A 25,743-nucleotide genomic window follows, 5' to 3' on the forward strand; every position below is an offset into this window, starting at 1 on the left:
TTATTTGATTGAGGGAGTTGGTTGTGTTGCCTTCTATCAAAGATTATTGAAAACTATAGAAAAAAAAATGCTAAAAAATCTCCAACGCATCGCACATAGTGTGAGACGATTTTGATTAGAACATTGAGTACAACACGTGCCACAATCACTAAAATTTGATAAATTTCCTTAATCTCATTTTGTTTTTTTAATCATTTGCATCCTTCATAATTTAGATGAGGGTTACTATTGCCACACCAACTTTTACTAATGTTACACTAACATCTTTCCTTTATAGTCCAAAATGGCCTTGCAGTAAAGAAACATGAGTAGGGATGCAAATGGGTTGGGCTGGGATGTGCAACAAAACCCAAACCAAGCCCGACCTGCAACCCACCCAATCGGATTCAGTCTAGGGCTTTGCTCGGTCGACTTGGGACAATGACTACTAGGGCCTATTTTTGAAAATATATATCGAAAAGTCCCCTTTTATAGAATATGGTATGTAAGTTTTTAATTTCATAATATAAAGTAAGTAAAAATAGTTTTAAATATTTAAATAAGAAATTGAAAAAGGGTAATTTTGGTATTTTTTAAAAATTACTTCGAAAGCACTTAGACTAAATTTGAATAAAGTGAGTACTAGATGATCCATATTCTTTATGAGAGAATTTTTTGGTACATATTTTCAAAAACACAAGTCCTTATCGTCATTGTCCCTAATTTTGTGGGCGATTTATCAAAACATGTGATGAAAATTAAAAATTACTATATTGGCACACTAAGTGTGAGTCAGTAATTTTAGTTTTCATTTTCGGAATTAAACTGTTCTATAAACTCGTATAAGAACATGGCCCATTATGAGTTGATTTAACTAATTTTAGAAGTGGTTATGTTATTTTTAGAGGAAATTTTAGCTAAATTCAACAAAAGTAAAACTTTTTTAAAACCAAAATTTGGTGGTTTTTAAATAAAGCGGAACTAATCCAACAAACACAAAGTAGGATAAATCTTTGATCAAAAGGGGGTGTAAACCAAATTGAAATATTTACAATCACAATCAAAACCTCCCCAATCTTAGACTCTTTCTTTTGCAATCTCTCTTAAAACAAATAAAGATATAAACATTCAGACACACATTTGACATCCTCACCCAATCCTACTAATTTTCCAGAAAAAAAAAAAAAACTAAATTAGTAGTCCCAAACACAAGAAAAACGAAAGAAGGAAGAAGAAATAATTTTGCAATACCAACAAAAATAAAGGAATTTTTTTTTCACAATTAGTTTTCCATTTTTTTTTTTCCGTGTTTCACCTAACCCTATATGTTTACTTGCAAAGATCCATCCTTCATTTACTTCAAGCTGAGACTATTGAATCGTTCTTGTGAATATTGCCTTGACGCTTTCCTCCAATCCGTTCCCGCTTTCATCATTGCGGTAAACTCCTCGTAGGTTATACACCCATCCTGCAAATTGCGGGAATGGGCTCATTATATATGTTACGATGATATACTCTTACGCTCGATATCGGGGACAATTGAACTATACATCACGTTGTCCTCACCATAGGAATCAAAATTGGAAAAATTAATCCGACATAACAAACCACGTGAAAAGTTGGGCTAAAATAACGGTTGAATTGGACAATCAAAATTGTTCAACTCTATGTCAACTTTTCATGAGGTTAGAAATGTCTAGGTAATTGATTTAGAAAGTTCTTATTACTCTACCAACTTTTGCTAACACCACCCTAAGATGTGTGCTAATTCTTTGGTGACTTACATCGAGAATTACGAATTGCCACACCAACTTTCTATGTGAAATTCTTTGGTGATTTACATAGGAATTGGTGTGGCATTAGTAAAAGTTGGCGTGGCAATAGCAGCTCTCTTTACATATGAATTGGGGTGGCATTAGTAGAAGTTGGTGTGGCAATAAAATCTCTCTTGATTTATAGTCAAGATGATCTTCATTGTATGGAAACCTTATGTACAGTTCGATTGTCCAACATGATCTCCATAATCACCTCACAAACAAGAGATAAAAGATAACACTAATCTTGTCTGTGTCCACATCGTAGAAATAACATTGATGATGTCCTCATTGTTCGGGTCCAGATATCTCATCACATAGTTTATCAATTTCTATGTACCCGCTTTCATTTCTATCAAAGAATTCAAAGACTTTGTGAAGGTGAATGTAAGGGAAAATAATTGCGCCGTAATCTAAGCAGTGCACATGTCCAAATTGATTAAGTGCTACCATGCGTAGGTTAGCATATGAGTGTTGCCCTTCAAGCAACTAGGTCAAAGCAGAGATCTCCCTAGCCTGGTTTGAGGGGCAACACAATATTAAGTGAAACCAGGCTAGTCGAGCAGGGTAGACCTGGTTATAGAATAATTGTAAGTATGATATGCGCATGTCAATCCCAAAGATCTCGAAGGAGATCTTTGCAGAATAGTACGATCAATTCAAAAGATTCTTGTTTGGTAAACAACCTCACATAGTCAGGGGATATCATAGGATTACTACCCGGAAAGGGAAAAACCCTAATTCGCTGCTAGGGATTGTAAATAGCATAGTAAATACTAATGGGGATATCTTTTTTGGGGGGATCAGAGGTCTAACCAGTTTTCTTAGATTATTCATCCGCTTTTATAATTTGAGCATCAGAGTGATTTTGGCAGGTATCACATCGTTGCGAGGAGGGAGGTGATTGGAGAGACTTCGGATCAGTGAGGCAGATTCCATTAGAGTCATCTACCAGATTTTGACTACACAGTGATCATCATTATTGCCGATCTTTTTAAGATGAATTGCAATCGCAACGAACTCTCCATAATCCAGAGTTCTATTCCCATCTATGTCAGCATGAAAAAGGCAACACTTATTACTTCACTATAAACAAATAGGTTCATTGGTTTAATAAAAAAAAAGAGCTACTACGGGCACTCCCAATTTTACTTATTACAACCCAATTTCTTAAATTATTTATCGTACCCAAATTAAAGATTAAGAAACACTCTTCAAACATTGCAAAGGTTTGGCTCAAACTATAATCTCAACATTATAACACTCGTTCAAACATTTTCAGTAGTTGTTTACAATTATGATTAGGCTCATATAAAATCCTAAACCCAAAATATAGAAATCTAGCCAAAAAAATGAGAGAGTTTCTATTGGCACCCCAACTTTTACTTATTCTCAACCATTTACTTATTTTCTTAATTTTTAATTGGGGTGTAATAAGTAAAAGTTGGGGTGCCAGTGGCAACTCTCTTTAAAAATACCAACAAAGGTCTTAAATTGCATGTTCATTGTCCTTGAAAGCCGTCGTAGCAAGTAATTTAAAAAACATATTAAATATCATTGATAACATATTCATCAGTAAAGATGCTTAATTAAAAAGAATAAGATTTAGAAAATGACTGCAACTTGGGCGGGCAAAACCCGAACCCGCTGGGTTGAATCCGACTTTGGGTCATGTCTGGGCATAGTTAGCTTGGGTTCAACATTGAGTTTGGGCAAAAAAAAAAAAAAAAAAATGCCTGACTCAAATCGGGTTCGGTGTGGGCACAGGTATTAGCCGACCCGATTTACCCGAACTCGAACTTAATATGATTATAATTTAAAAATATTTCTTATCTTGATTTCTTTCACACCCATAATTCATATTTCAATATGTATGTTTTTGTTTATCTATGTGTCAAAATTAATGTATGATTATTTTCATTAGATAAATAATTGCATTGTTTTCAGTGTAATTCTATATTGTCATACAAATATTATAACTTTAAATGTTTTTTATTTTCTTGAAAATTGCGATTATTAATAGAAAATGATTATTTTAGTTAATCTTAAATTTGCTTATAATTTTATGTATATAAACTTTTGAAACACATTTTTAGGAAACATAATTGTAAATTATAAGTTCTTTTACACACCACTTATCTTTATATAAACGCTTTCTTTTTTTTTGTTGTAAGAAAGGGAGAGTCCCATTAACACTCTCAAGTAAGCGTGATAGACTAATCTCCCTTAGGAGCCCCGCATGACATACGAGTTTTAAGGGGACGAACCCAAACCCATTTAAGTGCCCCACAAGGTGGTGGGCAAGGGATTCAAAGACAAGATCTGGGGAGCACACCTAGTCTTACCATCAAGCCCCACCCTGGTTGATTTATATAAACCCTTATTAATACTAAATTACCTAGCATTCATGAGGAATGAATTAAACCGAACAATCCAACTTGGCTAGGGTTCCAATTGAACATTTCATGCCCGAGGTCGGGGGGGGGGGGCAAGAACAGTCATATGCTCTCAAGCTACTAAAATGAGATAAAAAGCCAGTAAGTAGAAGGAAGGGGGAAAGAAAAGAGAGTTTCTATTAACACACCAACTCTTACTTATAACACACGAATTTTATATGTCAACAACCATTTAATTTCAGAAGGATTAGTGTGTTGTTAGTAAAAGTTGGTGTGCCAATACAAACTCTAAAAAAAAACTTTTTTTTGTTGAGTATAAAATGTTCCTTACAGCTTCCATAAACATCCGAACATCGGCATCAGGGATCTGATGGCCGATCTTATGCAGTCCAACTTTCAGCTCTCCAACGGTGATCTTACCATTACAGTTATGTCCATCATTTCGAACGTCTCCTTTATGCCCGCAACTTCCTCTTGTGACAAATGCTCAGTGATAACCTGCTGAAGTAAAATACAAAATCCTTTTTAAAGGCAACATCCAACAAAACCCAATTGGGCCACACAAAAAGCTATTTGGTAGACCAAGCAGAAGTCATCAGATTCTTTGTATCTTTACCCTTAAAGCTCTCTTTTTGAACTTGTTCATCACGCAGAATTGTTTGAGCCTTGCTTTCACTGTTTCGCCTACCCTGTGTGTGTGTGTGTGTGTGTGTGTGTGTGTGTGTGTTATGGGAGGGCGTAAGTTCAAACACTCCCCGTCATAAAAATAAAATAAATAATTAAAATTTTTACTATGTTACTGGTTGGGATGAAGATGCTCCCAAGACGTTTTCGGAGCTGCCCAGGCCTTCATCAATGATGTATCTTGGGAATAGTACAGGGGAGAAAAGAGGCCAGACGTTTCCGGAGTTGCCATAGATGCACATCCCAAGCATATCCCTTGCCATAGATGTATCTTGGAATAGTACAGGGTTGTCGCTGAAGATTTCAGGAAAATTATAATCATAATTTGGCAAAACATTATCCAACTTCTGGGAATTGTACAGAGGAGGAAAGAGGGGTGGAACCTGGACAACGTTTCTGGAGCTTCCTGAGCCGTCATCAACCCACATCCCTGCACATCAACTCACGGGTTGTCGTTGATGTTTTCGGGGAAATTATAATCAGAATTTGGCAAAACAACGTTTCTGGAGCTGCCCGGGCCTTCATCGATCCACATCCCCTGCACATCAACCAACGGGGGGTTGTCGCTGATGTTTTCGGGCAAAACATTATTGAACTCTTGGGAATTGTACAGGGGAGGAAAGATGGGTGGTTCCTGGATGACATTTTCGGAGCTGCCCAGGCCTTCATCGACAGTGTATCTTGAATCACAACCTATCCCCAGAAAATAATTATCAACACGTGGGAATAGTCTGGGGTAGAAAACAGGCCATTCGTTTTCGGAGTAACCATAGATGCACATCCCTTGCACATCAACCAACGGGTTGTCGCTGAAGATTTCGGGAAAATTATAATCATAATTTGGCAAAACATTATCCAACTCTTGGGAATTGTACAGGGGAGGAAAGAGGGATGCTCCCCAGATGTTTCTGGAGCTGCCCGAGCCTTCATCGACCCACATTCCCTGTACATCAACTGATGGGTTGTTGCTGATGTTTTCGGGAAAATTATAATCAGAATTTGGCAAAACATTATCCAACTCTTGGGAATTGTACAGGAGAGGAAAGAGGGATGCTCCCCAGATGTTTCTGGAGCTGCCCGAGCCTTCATCGACCCACATTCCCTGTACATCAACTGATGGGTTGTTGCTGATGTTTTCGGGAAAATTATAAGCAGAATTTGGCAAACCAACATTTTTGGAGCTGCCCGGGCCTTCATCGATCCACATCCCCTGCACATCAACCAACGGGGGGTTGTCGCTGATGTTTTTGGGCAAAACATTATTGAACTCTTTGGATTGTACAGGAGAGGTGGTCCCTGGATGACATTTTCGGAGCTGCCCAGGCCTTCATCCACCATAAAACTAGCTTTGACGACAGGGATCTCTTCATTAATTGATGATGGAGTATGTTTTTTTGATTTAGATTTGCTCTTGCGAATCTTACATATCACCCAGTCCTCCTCCAACTGCCCTTCCTAAAATATAAAAACAAAATTAAGAATGAAAGAAGCAATTAAGATTTTGTGTTCTATATAATATATAATTAATCTCATCATCATCATGAATTAATTACCTACTCAGATGAATAAAAAAGAATTAATATAGAGAGCAATGGTTAGTAATTACCTCCTTCTTGTCAATTAGTTCGTATTCATCCATCCACCAGTGGCTTTCATTTTTTCCTTTTATGTACTTCAACAAATTCTTCTTCCCAACTCTCCCTTTGTCATTGTAGATATAATTACCTATTCTCCTACTGCTCCAATACCCATCAGCCACAACACGATTTGAATAACTCCCATTTGGATGCTTTTTCTCTCTCAAAGTGAAGAAGTACTCTCCTATCTCCAAATCTAATTCATAGACATAGTTAACACACTTACTTGTTTAAAAACAATAATAACTACTAACAAACCCATCAATATAAGAACATACCAGAAAGCTGCTCAGGGTTGAGTTTGTAGATATTCTTTACAGGGATAATATCACAAGGTAACGTGCAATTTAAGATTTTTGGACGGAGATAATCGACTACCAACTCTTTCTCGGTTGGAACAAATCTGAAACCAGTAGGTATTTGAATTGTCATGTCTGATTGAAGATAGAGAAAGAAAATTTCTCACAAAATCGGATGTTCAATTGGGATGATGAAGAACAAATTCGAGTATTTAACTTCTTGAACTACTTCTTTAGCTAAGGAAACCGCATAGAGGAGAGGAGTCCTTATTTCTTCAATGTTGTTTTCCATGGTATGTAAAGTGTTTTTTTTTTTTTGACTGAGCGAGCACCACCAGTTGCCCTTGTCAACACAGTCAACGGTGGATTCTTTTTATTTGAAAAATCATTGTTTGATTGAGGGAGTTGGTTGTGTAGCCTTCTATCAAAGATTATTAAAAACTATGGAAAAAAAAATGCTAAAAATCTCCGAAGCATTGCACATTGTGTGAGGAGACGATTGTGATTAGAATATTGAGTACAACATGTGCCGCCATCACTAAAATTCGATAAATTTCCTTAATCACATTTTGTTTATCATTTGAGTTTTAGTAATTTAGATGACGGTTACTGTGGAGGGTATTTCTCGGAGCGATTGAAACGTGGTAATTTTAGAAAGTCGTGACCGATTCTCCAAGTCGAGAGGAGAATACACCGAGCTACATCAAAACCAACCTTCGCACGCACTCTATAAGAGTAGGTAGGAGGCCTATGAAACCTGTCAAATCAGATGTGACAACCCCTATATATATATATGGATGGCGTTATTACGACCCCATTACGACTCATCGTTTGTCTTATATAGGCAAAAATGTTTGGAATAGGCTGATTTTTTGTGAGAATGATCTCTGTGACGAGGGGATCATTCTGGCAACCCATTCCAAAACTTCTAACCCCATCAAAATTGATTTACAAAAATTGGACGGTCTAAAATTTTTCAACTTGTAAACATATATATATATATATATATATATAGGGTTGGGTTCCGTAGACCCCCATTACGACCCCCATTGCGACACACCATTTTGTCTTATATGGGAAAAAATATTTGGAATGGGCTGATTTTTTGTGATGATGACCTCTATGGTGAGGAGATCATCCTTGCCAAAAATCAGCTCATTATGAAACTTCTAGCCCTATGTTTACAAGTTGAAAAATTTGAGACCGTCCAATTTTTGTAAATCAATTTTGATGGGGCTAGAAGTTTTGGAATGGGATGATTTACTGCTAGGATGATCCCCTCATCACAGAGATCACCCTCACAAAAAATCAGCCTATTCCAAACATTTTTGCCCATATAAGACAAACGGTGAGTCGAATGGGGGTCGTAATAACGCCAGCCATATATATATATATGGGTTGGGTTCTGTAGACCCTCATTACGACTCACCGTTTTGTTTTATATGAGCAAAAATGTTTGGAATGGGCTGATTTTTTGTGATGATGATCTCTATGGTGAGGAGATCATCCTTGCCAAAAATCAGCTCATTATGAAACTTCTAGCCCCATGTTTACAAGTAGAAAAATTTTAGATCGTCCAATTTTTGTAAATCAATTTTGATGGGGTTAGAAGTTTTGGAATGGGATGATTTTTTGCCGGGATGATCCCCTCATCACAGAGATCATTCTTACAAAAAATCAGCCATTCCAAACATTTTTACCCATATAAGACAAACGGTGAGTCGTAATGGGGGTCGTAGGAACGCCATTCTATATATATATATATATGGGTCAGGATCAAGGGCCATATGAAAAAACATATGTAAAAACAATGTAACATTTATAAAATTTCAAAATATAGGTTAGAAGTTTCGGATTGAGCTGATTTTTTGTGAGGATGATCTCTATGATGAGAAGATCATCTATCCAATCTAAGTGAGAATGTGGACCGTCGATTTTTGCCAATTTTTTTTAATAATTTGTAAATCACTTTTGATGGATGTAGAAGTTTTTGATTGAGCTGATATTTTGTGAGGATGATCTTCTCATCATAGTGACCATCCTCGCAAAAAATCAGCTTAATCCAAAACCTCTAACCCATATTTTGAAAAACCATTGTTTTTTCATATGTTTTTACATATGGCCCTTGAACCGCCCCATATATATATATTCAACTCTTATTTGACTAATCTTAAAGAAACTCTGCAATTGAAATCAGCTAAATCCACTGTAGATGAATGCCTGAGGAAAAGAAGATGCATCCTAATCCAAATTTGTAGAAGATAAGGCACCAATTGCTCATCTGATCAAATGGGTCTCTATTCCACCATGATCAGTTTGGACTAAATCAAAATTTGTCGAGTTTTAATTGAAACATTAGATTAATATCCTATAATAATAGTTTGGTCAAGTTCAGATTTGATATGAAATCTTACAGATCCCAAAACCTTGCTCCGTACCCGGTCCAAAATTAAATGATGAATGGTATTAGATAAAATCAGATTCGCAAACTCAACTGAAAAAAAAAAAAAAACGTAATTCTGCAACGTTATAATGTTTATATTATAATTTGAGCCAGACACCGGTAATGTTTGAAGGGTGTGTAAACTTAAGAGTGATAAAATAATAATAAGAAGTTGGGATGCCAATAACAGTTCTTGATAAAAACCTTTAGGGTGGAAAATTTAAATTTAACGGTATCTGAGTGCAAAACAAATATTAAAAAACGAAAAAATAATTTTCCATAATTTTGAAGCCGAAATTCTTTTCTCACCGCTCCCCTAAGAAAATAATTTGTCACATGACACCAAATTTAGATCTCATAAATCCCCTTATTTTTTACGTTAAAACTTGAAACTTTATCTAAACAAGATAATTTTGGTAAAATACTAATAAAATTAGAACCATTAGCCTATAATCATGATGGTTAGTTTTCAAAATTACAAAGTCATATATTTTATTATATAATTTAATCATGATTTTAAATTACAAATAAACAGTTTTGACACATGTATATTTTCTCATACTACCTTCTAATTTAATTTAATCTTTTTTTTAAAAGAAATACTTTCCGTACTAAGTTACATTTCAAATCTTACAAAGGTTGTTCAGTTCAAATGGATTACCAAATTGACAATCCAACACCATAGCCCTCTAGATTTCATGTAAAAACTCATATATGAAAGATGAAAAAAGAAAAAAAAAAAAATAATTGGACTTGATTCAAGGTCTTGAAAATAGACGACTATTGAACTCCTAATGAATTCAAAATTTAATGTTGGAAAATAAATTTTTTATTATCTTCTTTAATTTTTTTGAAGTTTATATATATATATATATAGGGTCCCGTTCGGCACCCTAAGTTTTACCACACACTTTAACCAACGCGTTTTGTCCTACATGGGTTAGAAGTTTCGGAATGGGCTGATTTTTGGTGAGGATGATCTCTATGGTGAGGAGATCATCTTCACCAAAAATCAGCTCATTCCAAAACTTCTAACCCCATCAAAAATGATTTACAAAAAATGGACGGTCCACGATTTTTCAACTTGTAAACATGGGGTTAAACATTTTAAAATGGGCTGATTTTTGGGGAGGATGATCTTCTAATCATAGAGATCATCCTCACCAAAAATCAGCCCATTCCAAAACTTCTAACCCATGTAGGACAAAAAACGTTTGTTAAAGTATGTGGTAAAACTTAGGGTGCTGAACATTTCCCATATATATATATATAGGACAGTGTTCGGTAGACAAAATTGGAGATAACATTCTGAATAAAGTTTTATCTTATATGACAAAAAAGTTTCAGAATGGGCTGATTTTTGTGAGAATAATCTATATGGTATAGAGATCATCTTCACAAAAAATCAGCCCATTCCAAAACTTCTAAGCTCATGAAAAGTTGTTACAAACTAACGGTAAAACATTAACGGTCTAAGATTTTTCAACTAATAAACTAGGGTCAGAAATTTCAAAATAGGCTGATTTTTTGTATGGATGATTTCCTTACCATAGAGATCATAGTCACAAAACATCAGGCCATTCATAAACTTGCAGCCCAAATAAGACAGAATGCTTTGTCTGTATATATATATATATATATAGGGTCGGGTTGCATAGACACATACAGCTATTCATAAAGCTACAACGTTTTTGTCTTATATGGTTACAAATGTTCGAAATGGGCTGATTTTTTTGTGAGGATGATCTCTATGGTGAGGGGATCATCCTTGCAAAAACTCATCCCCTTCCAAAACTTCTAACCCCATAAAAAATGGTTTACAAAAATTGGACGGTCTACAATTTTTCAACTTGTAAACACGGGGCTAGAAGTTTCATAATGGGCTGATTTTTGGCATGGATGATCTCCTCACCATAGAGATCATCCTCACAAAAAAATCAGCCCATTCCAAACATTTTTGCCCATATAAGACAAAACACATTGTAGCTTTATGAGTAGCTTTATGTGTATATGGATCCTAATCCAATTAATCAAATTAATGGGATCAAAATATTATAGTAAAACCTCATGATAGATAATATTTTTCGTGAAATTTATAGCATTCAGTAGGAAGAGAACATTGATTTTATTCGAAGAAGTGCATCTGGAAAGTGCTACATATAATTGGTCATGACTGAATACTGGGGTTTGTAAATCAATGCCAACATATCTGACTGAAAAGGTAACTTTGAAGATGATGGCACAAGCGATATTCTCGAAATAAAAACTAAGTTGTTTGATTTATCTTCAGTTAGAATTGGACTTTCAATTATGTGTGTTGCACAACACACAACCATCAATCATGTTCCATTACAAAGTTCATCCTTTGGCGCAAATTTTTTTAACAACATTATTGGACATCTCACTTTGAGTTTGAGCGAGAGCAGAGGTAACCCCGGAGGATCCAATGAGGTCAAATACTTATTTGAATATTGATTAGCATTCATACAATCATTTGCAACTTTTTCCTCCAATTTGTTTGTTGCTAAAAATAGATAGACATTTTTCTTGGATATACATCTAAAGTCATATTGTTGATAGTATCGACATCAACATTACGCACTAAAAGAATTGTCCATTCAATTAGCTAACTTGTTGACACCATTCAAACTTCCTTCAAATGCGGATAAACAAAATCAATTAGCTCGTGAAGACTCCCCACAATTGTGCATTGATGAAGGTAATTAGATTGATTCTTCAGGTGTTTTTCCAATCTAAATAAAATACCAAAGGTAAAATTATCATTTTAATTTTTACAACGTAATTTGCATAAGAAATATTTACTGAAGAAATAAATATTACCTCTATCAAGAAATTTGTGAAAGTAAGATTTTCAGTATTGCCATTGTTCAAATGCATATTTTGCAACAAAGATAAAATCTGAACATGTTTCCAAACCAAATATCGTCTAAATGATGCAGTGATAATTTGTTCCTAAACCCCTATTGGTATAACCAACAAGATTTGTCAAAAATCTCCACCAAGAACGACTGTGATTCTACTAAATGAATTATTGTTACTATAAATAAAAAGTATTTGATGGTAAGAATGGCTCATTTTTTTGGAAATAGGAGTTGTCACCTAAGTTTAGGTCTAGGAAACAAAATAACTCTAAATGGATCTAAAACAGTCCTCGGGTAAGACGCTGAGGTAAATAGTAAAGTTACAGGTTTCAGAAGGTGTTAGGCATCAAATTTACCTGATCGAGATGATCGATTTCTACTATGATCCAAGACTATCCTAAGGATAAGAGAACAAGACTAGGGCTAATGCTAATGTCCAATCATCATTATTATTTTATGCACAATTCTTAAGAATTAATTACAAAAATTGTGGTTTTGAATCTCTTGTTAAAATGGGCTACCTTGTTGCATTATTGTTGTGGTGTGTAGTAGGTTGAAATATATACTATATACCCTGTAAAAAAAAAAAAATACACCAATGCTGAAATGACTTAAAAATGATGTTTTCAGTCTAAATAATGATGTGCAGATATTGTAAACTCCCCAAAGATTTTAATGTCGGTGTGCCCATATCAGAAATGAATTTTATATCAGAAATGAATTTTTTATGATTTCTTGACCTTGAGAAATTAATTTTCTCAACCCAATATGTCACACCTTGTCCAAATTAACGTGAAATTATCCTTTCCTCATTGTAAGCACAAGTAATTATTAAGTCGATTCCAATACCACATGCTTGAATAAGTTACCAAGTTGGTTAAATATTGTATCAAACAAAATAATTACCAAATCGGTAAAAATCTATCTCAAGAAAAATAATTTCCAAGTTGATCTAATAACATCATATGCATGAACAACCCTTACCAATAGTAAATTACCTAGTATTAATGAAGAATGAATTAACTCGAACAACCCGACTTGGCTAGGGTTCGGGTTGAGCATTTCATGCCCGACTTTTCTCCTTAGTTGAGAAAAATATAATTGTGTGGGCCCCACCCATTATAGGAGAGACATTATGCTATGCGAGTTGTGGATCAATTATTGCTTGGGGTTGGTATGGTAAATAATAAGACTGAAGGATCAGGCTAGTGCAACTTCCTCTAATGACAAATGCTCAGCAATATTCTGTTGATGAAGTAAAATACAAAAGAAAAATCCTTTTTGAAGGCAACATCCAACAAAACCCAATTGGGCTACACAAAAAGCTATTTGGTAGACCAAGCAGAAGTCATCAAATTCTTTGTATCTTTACCCTTAAAGCTCTCTTTTTGAACTTGTTCATCACGGAGAATTGTTTGAGCCTTGCTTTCACGGTTTCGCCTACCCAGTGTGTGTGTGATGGGAGGACGTAAGTTCAAAACCCCCCCCGGTTCATAAAAATAAAATAAATGATTAAAATTTTTACTATGTTACTCGCAAAGACGTTTTCGGAGCTGCCCAGGCCTTCATCAACGGTGTATCTTGAAAAGTAGCCAATCCCCAGCAAATAATTATCAATCACTTGGGAATAGTTCGAGGGAGAAACGAGGCCATTCGTTTTCGGAGTTGTCATAGACATTGTCAATGAATAATGATCATAATTTTGCAAAAAAATATCCACCTCTTGGGAATTGCCCAGGGTGGGAAAGAGGGATTCTTCAAGGATGTTTCCGCAGCTGTCCAAGCCTTCATCGACCAACATCGCCTGCCCATCAGCCAACAGGTGGTTGTTGGGCAAAACATTATTGAGCTCTTGGGAATTGTGGACGACATTTTCGGGCTGCCCGCGCCTTCATCCACCGGCAAAACAATGTTTCTGGAGCTTCCCAGGCCTTCATCGACCCACATCCCCTGCATATCACTTTCAGGCAAAACATTATTGAACTCTTCGGAGTTGTCATAGACATAGTCGCTGAATAAGATTTCAGGACAGTTATGATCGTAATTTTGCAAAAAATTACCATTTCTTGGGAATTGTCCAGGGGAGGAAAGAGGGATTCTTCAAGGATGTTTCCCCAACTGCCCAAGCCTTCATCGACACACATCCCCTTGAACTCTTGGGAATTTTACACAGAAGGAGAGATGGGTGGTCCTCGGTGGACGACATCTCCGGAGCTACCCAAGCCTTCATCCACTGGCAAAACATTATTGAAATCTTGGGAATTACACTGGGGAAGAGAGAGGGGTGGTCCCTGGACAATGTTTCCGGAGCTGCCCAGGCCTTCATCCACCGGCAAACAAGCTTCAATGACAGGGATCTCTTCATTAATTGATGGAGTTTGTTTTTTTGATTTAGATGTGCTCTTGCGAATCTTACATATCACCCAGTCCTCCTCCAACTGCCCTTCCTAAAATATAAAAGAAAATTAAGAATGAAAGAAGCAATTAAGATTTTGTGTTCTATGTAATATATATAATTAATCTCATCATCATGAATTAATTACCTACTCAGATGAATCAAAACGGTTAATAATAATTACCTCCTTCTTGTCAATTAGTTCATATTCATCCATCCACCAGTGGGTTTGATTTTTTCCTTTTATATACTTCAACAAATTCTTCTTCCCAACGCTCCCTTTGTCATTGTAGATATAATTACCTGTTCTCCTACTGCTCCAGTACCCATCAGCCACAACACGATTTGAATAACTCCCATTTGGATGCTTTTTCTCTCTCAAAGTGAAGAAGCACTCTCCTATCTCCAAATCTAATTCATTGATGTAGTTAACACACTTGTTTAAAAACAATCATGTAGAATGTTAAGAACAGCATTATTAATAAATAAATAAATAAATAACAAAATATCCACATACCAGAGAGTTGCTCAGGGTTGAGTTTGTAGATATTCTTTACAGGGATAATATCACAAGGTAACTTGCATTTTAAGATTTTTGGACGGAGATAATCGACTACCAGTTCTTTCTCGGTTGGAACAAATCTGAAACCAATAGGTATTTGAATTGTCATGTCTGATTGAAGATAGATAAAGAAAATTTCTCACAAAATTGGATGTTCAATTGGGATGATTGAAGATAGACCAAGCAGGAGTATTTAACTTCTTTAGCTAAGGAAACCTCATAGAGGAGAGGAGTCCTTATTTCTTCTATGTTTGTCTCCATGGTCCATAAACTGTCTACATGACTACATCCTTTTTTTTTTTTCCGTTGACTTGCGAGCACAACACAGGCAACGGTGGTTGGAACATTGAGCACAACATGTGCCTTATCGACACAGTAAAAGCTGGCCCTTGGTGGATTCTACTTATTTGAAAAATCAAATTTCTATTGAAAATAAGAGGATTCAGAAGAAAAATCTTGAAAGGGGAGAAAAGATGGTTCTTGGCTTTTTGCAACTCAATCTCTCAATGATTTAATATTTTCCTACTTTTAAAGACTCAGGGAGATAAGCATGGCTTTGAAGGGGAAATGGCATTGGAAGTTTGGGACCGACGAAAATAATTTGTGGTGATAAGTTGTAGAAAGCAAATATGGATCGAGTCAGACAGGTTGGGAAAGCGGACCAACTAGGCAGCCCCATGGTTGCGGGATGTGGAAAGGCATCATGAAGATCTCCCCTTTATTCAAAATGAGAATAAAATTCAAAGTGGGCCAAGGCAACCGGGTAAGATTTTGGGAAGATATTTGGTGTGGCAACCAGTCCCTTATGGAGGTATTTCCACATTTGTATTCCATATCCTCAAAAAAAGGATGTCCAATCACATCAATTCGACGTCCTATGGGTGAAGAATGGGCATGGGATTTTGGGTTAGAAGAGGACTCGATGAATTGGAAATTGAAGAAGTTGGTAGATTAGTTGATGACACTTCACGTATCATTTTACATACGAGTAGAAAAGATGTGAGAGTATGGATGGGTAGTAAGGATGGAAGATTCTCGGTTCGTTCATTCTATCATTCTTTGTGCCATAATAAAGATGTTTCCTTTCCACACGTCTTAATTTGGGGGTCGAAAGTGCGAAGTAAAGTTGCCTTCTTCACATGGACGGCGTCTTTACGAAGGATTCAAACAATGGACTTCTTGATGCGGTGTGTGATGTGCGGGGCAAGTTGCTGTGTGCTTTGTATGGATAATGGAGAATCATCGGACCATCTACTTATACATTGTAAATTTGTGCATGGTGTTTGGGCTCACTTCTTTAAGCTATTTGGAGTAATAACATGTTTACCAAAAACAGTAAAGGACCTCTTCACGTGTTGGTCGTCAATTGTTTTCGTGTTTGGTGGAACGATGAGATTGTTGTGGAGTATTACACCATTCGCAATTTGTTGGGGGGTGTGGATGGAGAGAAATAGGCGTATTTTTAAGGGGAAACAGGAAGATTGTACGACAACAATTATGTCCATCTTGGGTCTTATCTTTTGTTGGTCTAAAGTCTATAAGGAGTTTAAGGGAATTTTCTTTGAAGACTTTATTTTCAATTGGGATGAGATTTGATGTATTTCTAGTGAGTAGCGTCATATTTATAAGGTTTTGCTAGGTTGGTCACCTCAATTGGCCTAATGTTGTTATTAATGAAATACTACTTATCAAAAAAAAAAAAAAAAAATTACTACATATTATATAAAGTTCTTCAAATTATTATCTAAATCATGCATTGAAATTTGGAGCTTAAAATGAGTAATATCTTCTAAAATTTTATTATTTAGATCAATTTTAAACTCATATTTTTAGTGGAACAAATAATAATTAAGTTGATTATATATAGATAAGGAAAAAAAATTATTATCATGATTTGAAATTTGTTTTTCATTCAATTCTTGAGATCCGGAACCAACTCGTAATCGTATTTCTTGGTGGTTCTGATTTCAAGGGTAAGTCTTGATACCATAATACAAGTCTTCTTCCATAATACATGTCTTCTTCCGTTGTGATTCCAACTTTGAAACTAACCACTTGCACCCCTACCAACCAACACACCCGACTCCTTCGCTCATTTTTTTATTTTTTATTTTTAGGGGTCGTTTCCATTTCAGTTTCTGGGAATTAGAATCATATTTTGTTTTTTTCAGTTCTAGTTACTGTCACCGAATATGAAGTTTATTTTGGTCCTTCTAACTCTTAGTTACTGAAATGACTTAAATACCGCTGTGTGATTCAGGTTTCATGGCCTATTAGTAGTAGTGTAATCTGTTGTCTGTCTTTACTGTTAAAGTTAACTAACACTTTTCTTCTTGTTTAATTTGATTTGTGGTGCAATTACAGCTATCGAAGATGACGGTCACACCTAAGATCTCAATCAATGATGGAAACCTGGTCGTTCATGGAAGACCATATTGAGAAATGTACCAGAAAACATTGTTCTGACGCAGGTTCAGGAGTTGACTTCAACTAGAAAACCCAAGCGTCAACCCACAAATAAAAATATACTAATTTTATGAATAATTAAAAATATTTTTTTAAAATAAAAATATTTGGGAATATTTTAAAATAAGTAAAATTATATTAATTTTATGTTGGGGATGATTGACGATGATCATCATTAATTGATTTTTTGTGTATAAGTCGACTAATGTAAGTTTTAATTTCATAATATAAAATATGTAAAAATAGTTTTAAACATTTAAATAAGCAATTGAAAGGGTGATTTTGATATTTTTAAAAAATTACTTCGAAAGTCCTTAGACTAAATTTTTATAAAGTGAGTTCTAAATGGTCCATATTCTTTATGAGGGAATTTTTTGATACATATTTTCAAAAACACGAGTCGTCCTTATTGTCATGGTCCCTAATTTTGTGGGTAATTTATCAAAACAAGCCTTGAAAATTAAAAAATTACTCAATTGGCACACTGAGTTAAGTCCGAGTTGGTAATTTTAGTTTTTGTTTTCGGAATTAAACTGTTCTATAAACTCATATAAGAACATGGCCCATTATGGGTTGATTTAGCTAATTTTAAAAGTGGTTATGCTATTTTTAGAGGAAATTTTAGCTAAATTCAACAAAAGTAAAACTTTTTTAAAATAAAAATTTGGTGGTTTTTTAAATAAAGAGGAACTAATCCAACAAACACAAAGTAGGATACATCTTTGATCAAAAGGGGGTGTAAACCAAATTGAAATATTTACAATCACAAATCAAAAGCGGGTGTAAACCAAATTGAAATATTTACAATCACAATAAAACACCCCCCCCCCCCCAATCTTTTAATTCTCTCTTAGACTCTTCTGCAATCTCTCTTAAAACAAATAAAGATATAAACATTCTGACACACATTTGACATTCTCACCCAATCCTACTAATTTTCCAGGAAAAAAAAATAAAAAAACTAAATTAATAGTCCCAAACACGAGAAAAACGAAAGAACGAAGAAGAAATAATTTTGTAATACCAACAAAAATAAAGGAATTTTTTTTCACAATTAGTTTTCCGTTTTTTTTTTTTTTTTTTTCATGTTTTATCTAACCCTATAGGTTTACTTGCAAAGATCCATCCTTCATTAACTTCAAGTTGAGACTATTGAACCATTCTCGTGAATATTGCCTTGACACATTCCTCCAATCTGTTCTCGCTTTCATCATTGCGGCAAACTCCTCGTAACTTATATGCCCATCATGCAAATGACAGGAATGGGCTCATTATATATGTTACGATGATATACTCTTACACTCGATATCGAGGACAATTGAATTATACATCAAGTTGTCCTCACCATAGGAATCAAAATCGCAAAAATTAATCCGACATTACAAATCACGTGAAAATTTGGATTAAAATAACGGTTGAATTGGACAATCAAGATTGTTCAACTCTATGTTAACTTTTCATTAGGTCAGGAATGTTTGGGTATAATTGATTTAGAGAGTTTCTATTACCATACCAACTTTTGCTAACGCCACCCTAAGATGTGTGTTAATTCTTTGGTGACTTACATAGAGCGTTACTAATTGCTACACCAACTTTCTATGTGCAATTCTTTGATGATTTACATAGGAATTGGTGTGTCATTAGTAAAAGTTGGTGTGGCAATAATAGCTCTCTTCGCATATGAATTGGGATGGCATTAGCAAAAGTTGGTGTGGCAATAGAATCTCTCTTGATTTATAGTCAAGATGATTTTCATCGTATGAAAACCTTATGTACAGTTAGATTGTCCAACATGATCTCCATAACGACCTCACCAACAAGAGATAGAAGATAACACTAACCTTGTTTGTGTCCACATCTCGGAAAATAGCATTAATTAATGACGTTCTCATTGTTCAGGTCCATCTCATCGGCAAAAAGATCACGTAGTTAATCGATTTCTATGTACCCGCTTTCATTTTGATCAAAGAAGGCAAAGGCTTTGTGAAGGTGATCATCATCATTGCCCATCTTTCTAAGATGAATTGCAACCTCAACAAACTCTCCATAATCCAAAGTTCCATTCCCATCTACATCAGCCTGGAAAAGACAGCACTTACTACTTCACCATAAACAAATAAGATCATTGGTTAAGAAAAATAGAGTTACTATTGGCACCCCAAGTTTTACTTATTACATCCCAATTTCTTAAATAATTTATGGTACCCCAATTAAAGATTAAGAACACACTCTTCAAACATTACGAAGGTTTGGATCAAACTATAATCTCAACATTATAAAACATTATAACACTCATTCAAACAATTTTAGTAGTTGTTTACAATTATGAGTAGGCTCATATAAAATCATAAACCCAAAATATAGAAATCTAGCAACAAAAAAAAAAGAGAGTTTCTATTGGCACCCAAACTTTTACTTATTATCAACCATTCACTTATTTTCTTAATTTTTAATTGGGGTGTAATAAGTAAAAGTTGGGGCACCAATGGAAATTCTCTTTAAAAAATACCAACAAAGGTCTTAAAACTGCATGCTCATTGTCCTTGAGTGGGCAAAACCCGAATCCGCTGGGTTGAATTCGACCTTAGGTCATGTCTGGGCATAGTTAGCTTGGCTTCGACCTCAGGCTCGAGCAACAAAATAAAAAATGCCCGACTCAAATCGGGTTGGGTGTGGGCACAGGTAGTGACCAACCCGATTTGCCCAAACCTGAACTTAATATGATTATAATTAAAAAAAAATTTCTTATCTTGGTTTCTTTCACACTCATAATTCATATTTAAATATGTATGCTTTTGTTTATTTATGTATCAAAATTAATGTACGATTATTTTCATTAGATAATAATTGCTTTGTTTTCAGTGTAAGTCTATATTGTCATACAAATATTACAATTTTAAATGTTTTTTATTTTCTTGAAAATTGCAATTATTAATAGAAAATGATTATTTTAGTTAATCTTAAATTTGCTTATAATTTTATGTATATAAACTTTTGAAACACTTACACACCACTTATCTTTATATAAACATTTACCAATACTAAATTACCTAGTGTTAATGAGGAATGAATTAACTCAAACAACCTGACTTAGCTAGGGTTCGGGTTGAGCATTTCATGCCTGAGGTCAAGGGGTTGGGCAAGGGAGCGGGTTGATGCCCAACCCACCCGAGTTGCAGCCCTAGTACAGAACACAAATATAAAATAAAATAGTCACGGACTCACGGTAATGCGCTCGAGCTACTAAAATGAGATAAAAAGCCACTAAGCAGAAGGGAGGAGGAGGGGGGGGGGGATAGAGCTTCTATTAACATGCCAACTTTTACTTGTAACACACCAATTTATATGTAGACAACCATTTAATTTCAAAAGGATTAGTGTGTTGTTAGTAAAAGTTGGTGTGCCAATACAATCTCTAAAAAAAATCTTTTTGGTTAAGTATAAAATGTTCCTTACAGCTTCCATTAACATCTGTATAAGGGCATTATTGGTATTTGAACCAATAAAGTCATATTCATGATTAAATAAAATGTTTTCTTTTAAAATGGTGCCTTCCGCGAAGTTTTGTATGACTGTCGAAGGTAGAAGCTAAGAACAAGGAACTTTCGCGCGAAAGGGTCGTCTTGCAAAACCATTATTCATTCTTGCAAAACCTCTCATAAATACCAACAAAAGTTGCAAACAAATCCTCAAGGAGAGGCAAATCGAACAAAAAGTGCGATTACATTAATTTATAAAACACAAATCCTAGTTTTACTTTTTTCCTTCCTCTTTTTGGTATATAAGAACCACAAATGCCAACAACATTGTCTGTAGAACCATCTTTGGACCCAAAATACTATACTGTTTAATTCTGATTCCGCTGTATTCGTGGAGGTGAAGTTGAGAGTCTTACAGATTTAATTGGCCGTGTCATCTCTCCTGCGAACAGCCATGAACAATTTAGGAGGAAACTCTCCTCACTATCGTCTACACAAGAATGATTTGGAGGCTGGAAGCAGTAGGGACAAGGATCATGAAGTAGATGATGATGATGAATCTGGTTCGGACCCATTCTATATTGCTTCAACTAAGAATGCTTCGATTGAGCGACTCAAACGATGGAGGGTAAGTTTTTAATGGTTCGTCGATGAACAATTTAGGAGGAAACTCTCCTCACTGTCGTCTACACAAGAATGATTTGGAGGCTGGAAGCAGTAGGGACAAGGATCATGAAGTAGATGATGATGATGAATCTGGTTCGGACCCATTCTATATTGCTTCAACTAAGAATGCTTCAATTGAGCGACTCAAACGATGGAGGGTAAGTTTTTAATGGTTTGCTTTGATATCTTTTGTACAATTCAATATTGTTGTACTTGATTTTATTTGGATTTGATTGTGTTTTAATGGTAGGAATTCCACTTTGAATTGATCCCAGTCATTCCTAGTCACCGAACAATGGAAAAGGATGTGATCTGCTGTTTCCCCATCACTTTTGCAAGAAACAACAGAAGTTCGGTGATATAAAAGCTACTGGCATCGACGAACCATTAAAAAAACTTACCCTCCATTGTTTGAGTCGCTCAATTGAAGCATTCTTAGTTGAAGCAATATAGAATGGGTCCGAATTGAACCAGATTCATCATCATCATCTACTTCATGATCCTTGTCCCTACTGCTTCCAGCCTCCAAATCATTCTTGCGTAGACGATAGTGAGGAGAGTTTCCTCCTAAATTGTTCATCGACGATCCATTAAAAACTTACCCTCCATCGTTTGAGTCGTTCAATCGAAGCATTCTTAGTTGAAGCAATATAGAATGGGTCCGAACCAGATTCATCATCATCATCTACTTCATGATCCTTGTCCCTACTGCTTCCAGCCTCCAAATCATTCTTGTGTAGACGATAGTGAGGAGAGTTTCCTCCTAAATTGTTCATCGACGAACCATTAAAAACTTACCCTCCATCATTTGAGTCGCTCAATCGAAGCATTCTTAGTTGAAGCAATATAGAATGGGTCCGAACCAGATTCATCATCATCATCTACTTCATGATCCTTGTCCCTACTGCTTCCAGCCTCCAAATCATTCTTGTGTAGACGATAGTGAGGAGAGTTTCCTCCTAAATTGTTCATGGCTGTTCGCAGGAGAGATGACACCGCCAATTAAATCTGTATGACTCTCAACTTTACCTCCACGAATATAGCGGAGTCAGAATTAAACAGTATAGTATTTTGGGTCCAAAGATGGTTCTACAGACAATGTTGTTGGCATTTGTGGTTCTTATATACCAAAAAGAGGAGAAAAAGAAGTAAAACTAGGGTTTGTGTTTTATAAATTAATATAATCGCACTTTTTGTTCGATTTGCCTCACCTTGAGGATTTGTTTGCAACTTTTGTTGGTATTTATGAGCGGTTTTGCAAGAATGAATCGTGGTTTTGCAAGACGAAAGTTCCTTGTTCTTAGCTTTACCTTGGACAGTCAAGGCACCATTTTGAAAGAAAACATTTTATTTAATCATGAATATGACTTTCTTGGTTCAAATACCAATAATGCCCTTATACAGATGTTAATGGAAGCTGTAAGGAACATTTTATACTTGACCAAAAAGAATTTTTTTAGAGATTGTATTGGCACACCAACTTTTACTAACAACACTAATCCTTTTGAAATTAAATGGTTGTCTACATATAAATTGGTGTGTTATAAGTAAAAGTTGGAAGTAATTCCTTACTTTGTGTTGAAAAACAAAACCAATGAGCTTCAATTGCCACACCAATTTTTACTAACAAAACACCAAGTTGTGTGCTAATTCTTTAATGGTTTCATATGAATTGGGGTGCTCTTAGCAAACGTTGGTGTGGAAATAGAATTTCTCATTGTAAATTGTGATAGGCTGGATTGTCAAACATATATAAACAGTTAAATGGAAGAACTGAATATTACCAAGTCTTTTGCATTTTCAGATACTTTAGGCCAATGGTCTCTCTTAAAATCTATAACCGAACGAATAATTGCTTGTGCAACTCCTTGTTCACTTTCTGCATGGAAACAAAAAAAAAAAGACGGATTTTAAGAGAAGAGAGCATTGCAAAATATCAGGATTAATATGCGCAAAATAGGGTACTAGCATGTTTAATGATCAATTATGCATTGATTTTGCCCAGTTACACTCAGTGAAAAAGCTTTGAATATTAGGTCACCTCTACAAAAAATTTACAAATTAAATTTGTGAGAACTGGACATTTTCAGATCTTCTATATCACAAGTAATTTATCGACAACAAGAATAGGGTGTAACGGATCTCAGATTGAAAAGACTTAAAATTAGCTTCAAACATATATCTCCAGATGATTCAAATGGTTAGTTCTGACAAGCATAGTGACTAAGTCGAGCTTCGGAATAATTTGGCCAGAGTAAATTTCGACGAAAGTCGAAAAAATTTGATGTAGTTATAAAACGATCGGATAAATTAAAATATAAAAAATAAATAACATTTAAGTATAAAAATTATTAAAAAATGATCTAATATATTAAATGATAAAATAACACTTAAAAAATGCTAAAAATAAAAAAAATAATCTGTGATTCTTCATAAAGCCGTCAATTAAATCATGATTTTTTTTTAAAAATTTTAGAAAAAAGGTGATTTAATTGACAATTATTAAAATCGTAATTAAAAAAAAAATCACAGTTTTTTTGTCACTATAGAAACAAAGTACAAATGGTAATCTAGAAACAGTGGGCCTGAAAGATTTATAGAAACAAACCTGCCCAAAAAGGTCGGACCCCACAAAGTAGGATGTAAAGGATGACTCCAGCACTCAACACATCAACCTCTGGGCCGTAATTCCGTTTTAGCACCTCTGGAGCCATGTAGCAAGGGCTACCAACTATCTCAGTAAATCGCTCACCTGTAAAAAATGCCAAAACTTCATATTTGGTACAAAAACATAAAGATCGACACAATGACACCTAGTACTGAAATCACTATATAAATAGTTTAAGACATTACCAGGTTTAAAGAATACAGACAACCCGAAATCAATTGCTTTGAGGAGAGCCGTTTCCTTCTTGTTCGCAAACAAAAAGTTCTTAGGTTTAAGGTCCCGATGCATCACCCCATGCTTATGACACATCTACAACACAATAAAACAAACTCAATTATTCAAACCCATATCGGCACAGCACGTGCCAAACCCAATATTGCCAGAAACAAATTAAATGAGAAAAAACAACATTTACAATTACAAATCCAATATCAATATTTAGTAGAACCAAAAATGAATTTAACTGTGCGTGGCCCCTAACCAAGGATGGCATGCACAAATTGAGAAATGGTCAAAAAAGTTTGGGCTTAGACACATAGATGAGTTGGTTTGGCACATTGCAAAGCAACTTTGAGGTCATGAGAATTATTAACTGTGAGTGAGAGAGAAAGATTTCAAGTACATGAGAATTACGGACATGGAATATTCGAGATCCTAAGAATTAAATCCATCTCAATCACTATATAGCATCGAGTTGTGACGTGTCTAAGAAAGAAAGAAAGAAAAAATGCTTACTAGATCTATTAGACAATGTGAATCGTGGACCGTCCATTTTTTATAAACCACTTTGGATGGGGTCAAAGTGTCAGAATTTACATAAAAATTATGTGAGTAAAAAACCACTCCCTGCACACACATGCACACAAAAGGATTCCTTAAATAAATCCAAAATAGAATATAAGTAATAGCACAAATAACATATGTATGATTTAGCTTGAAAATTTTACATTAAATCTGAAAAAATAAAATTAATGGGATCAAAATATTATAGTAAAACCTCGGGATGGATAATATTTTTTTTGCAGCATTCTGTAGGAAAAGAACATTGATTCTATTCGAAGAAGTGCATCTGGAAAGTGCTACATATAATTGGCCATGACTGAATACTGGGGTTTGTAAATCAATGCCAACATATTTGACTGAAAAGTACCTTTGAAGATGATGGCACAAGTGATATTTTCGGAATAAAAACTAAGTTGTCCGATTTATCTCTAGTTAGAATTCGACCTTCAATCATGTGTGTTGCGCAACACACAATCATAAAATTAATGGGATCAAAATATTATAGTAAAACCTCATGATAGATAATATTTTTCGTGAAATTTGTAGCATTCTGTAGGAAAAAAAACATTGATTCTATTCGAAGAAGTGCA

At 35.1% G+C, this 25,743-nt stretch overlaps 1 protein-coding gene and 1 pseudogene across 2 annotated transcripts; both read right to left on the bottom strand.

Moving 5' to 3' along the window:
* Positions 1-838: 838 nt before the first annotated feature.
* Positions 839-24,682, bottom strand: LOC147383889 (calcium-dependent protein kinase 20-like; annotated as a pseudogene). The gene is made up of 12 exons (XR_015172866.1): positions 24,556-24,682; positions 24,311-24,454; positions 23,487-23,581; positions 18,763-18,790; positions 15,888-15,966; positions 13,855-14,145; positions 13,668-13,714; positions 13,507-13,574; positions 4,521-4,687; positions 2,770-2,867; positions 2,034-2,178; positions 839-1,447 (listed from the first exon to the last, which is right to left on the bottom strand). The product of XR_015172866.1 is annotated as a calcium-dependent protein kinase 20-like (transcript).
* LOC147383890 (NAC transcription factor 29-like) lies at positions 13,569-15,324 on the bottom strand. Its single transcript, XM_086426195.1, has 3 exons — positions 15,047-15,324; positions 14,714-14,940; positions 13,569-14,581 (listed from the first exon to the last, which is right to left on the bottom strand). The coding sequence occupies exons 1-3, from the start codon at positions 15,198-15,200 to the stop codon at positions 14,300-14,302; spliced, it is 663 nt and encodes a 220-aa protein (XP_086282321.1). The 5' UTR covers positions 15,201-15,324; the 3' UTR covers positions 13,569-14,299.
* Positions 24,683-25,743: the final 1,061 nt, after the last annotated feature.

The sequence above is a fragment of the Akebia trifoliata genome, chromosome 15, assembly GCF_017979445.1.
Source record: "Akebia trifoliata isolate Shusen 1 chromosome 15, ASM1797944v1, whole genome shotgun sequence".
NCBI lineage: Eukaryota > Viridiplantae > Streptophyta > Magnoliopsida > Ranunculales > Lardizabalaceae > Akebia > Akebia trifoliata.

What these genes read in the sequence shown, in the direction of transcription:
- LOC147383890 (XM_086426195.1), bottom strand. Translation starts at nt 15,200, where the DNA reads ATGACAATTCAAATACCTATTGGTTTCAGATTTGTTCCAACCGAGAAA. An exon ending in CAACCCTGAGCAACTCTCTG is followed by an intron (nt 14,941 to 15,046) that starts GTATGTGGATAT and finishes TCAATGAATTAG; the next exon opens with ATTTGGAGATAGGAGAGTGC. An exon ending in AACTAATTGACAAGAAGGAG is followed by an intron (nt 14,582 to 14,713) that starts GTAATTATTATT and finishes TTTATATTTTAG; the next exon opens with GAAGGGCAGTTGGAGGAGGA.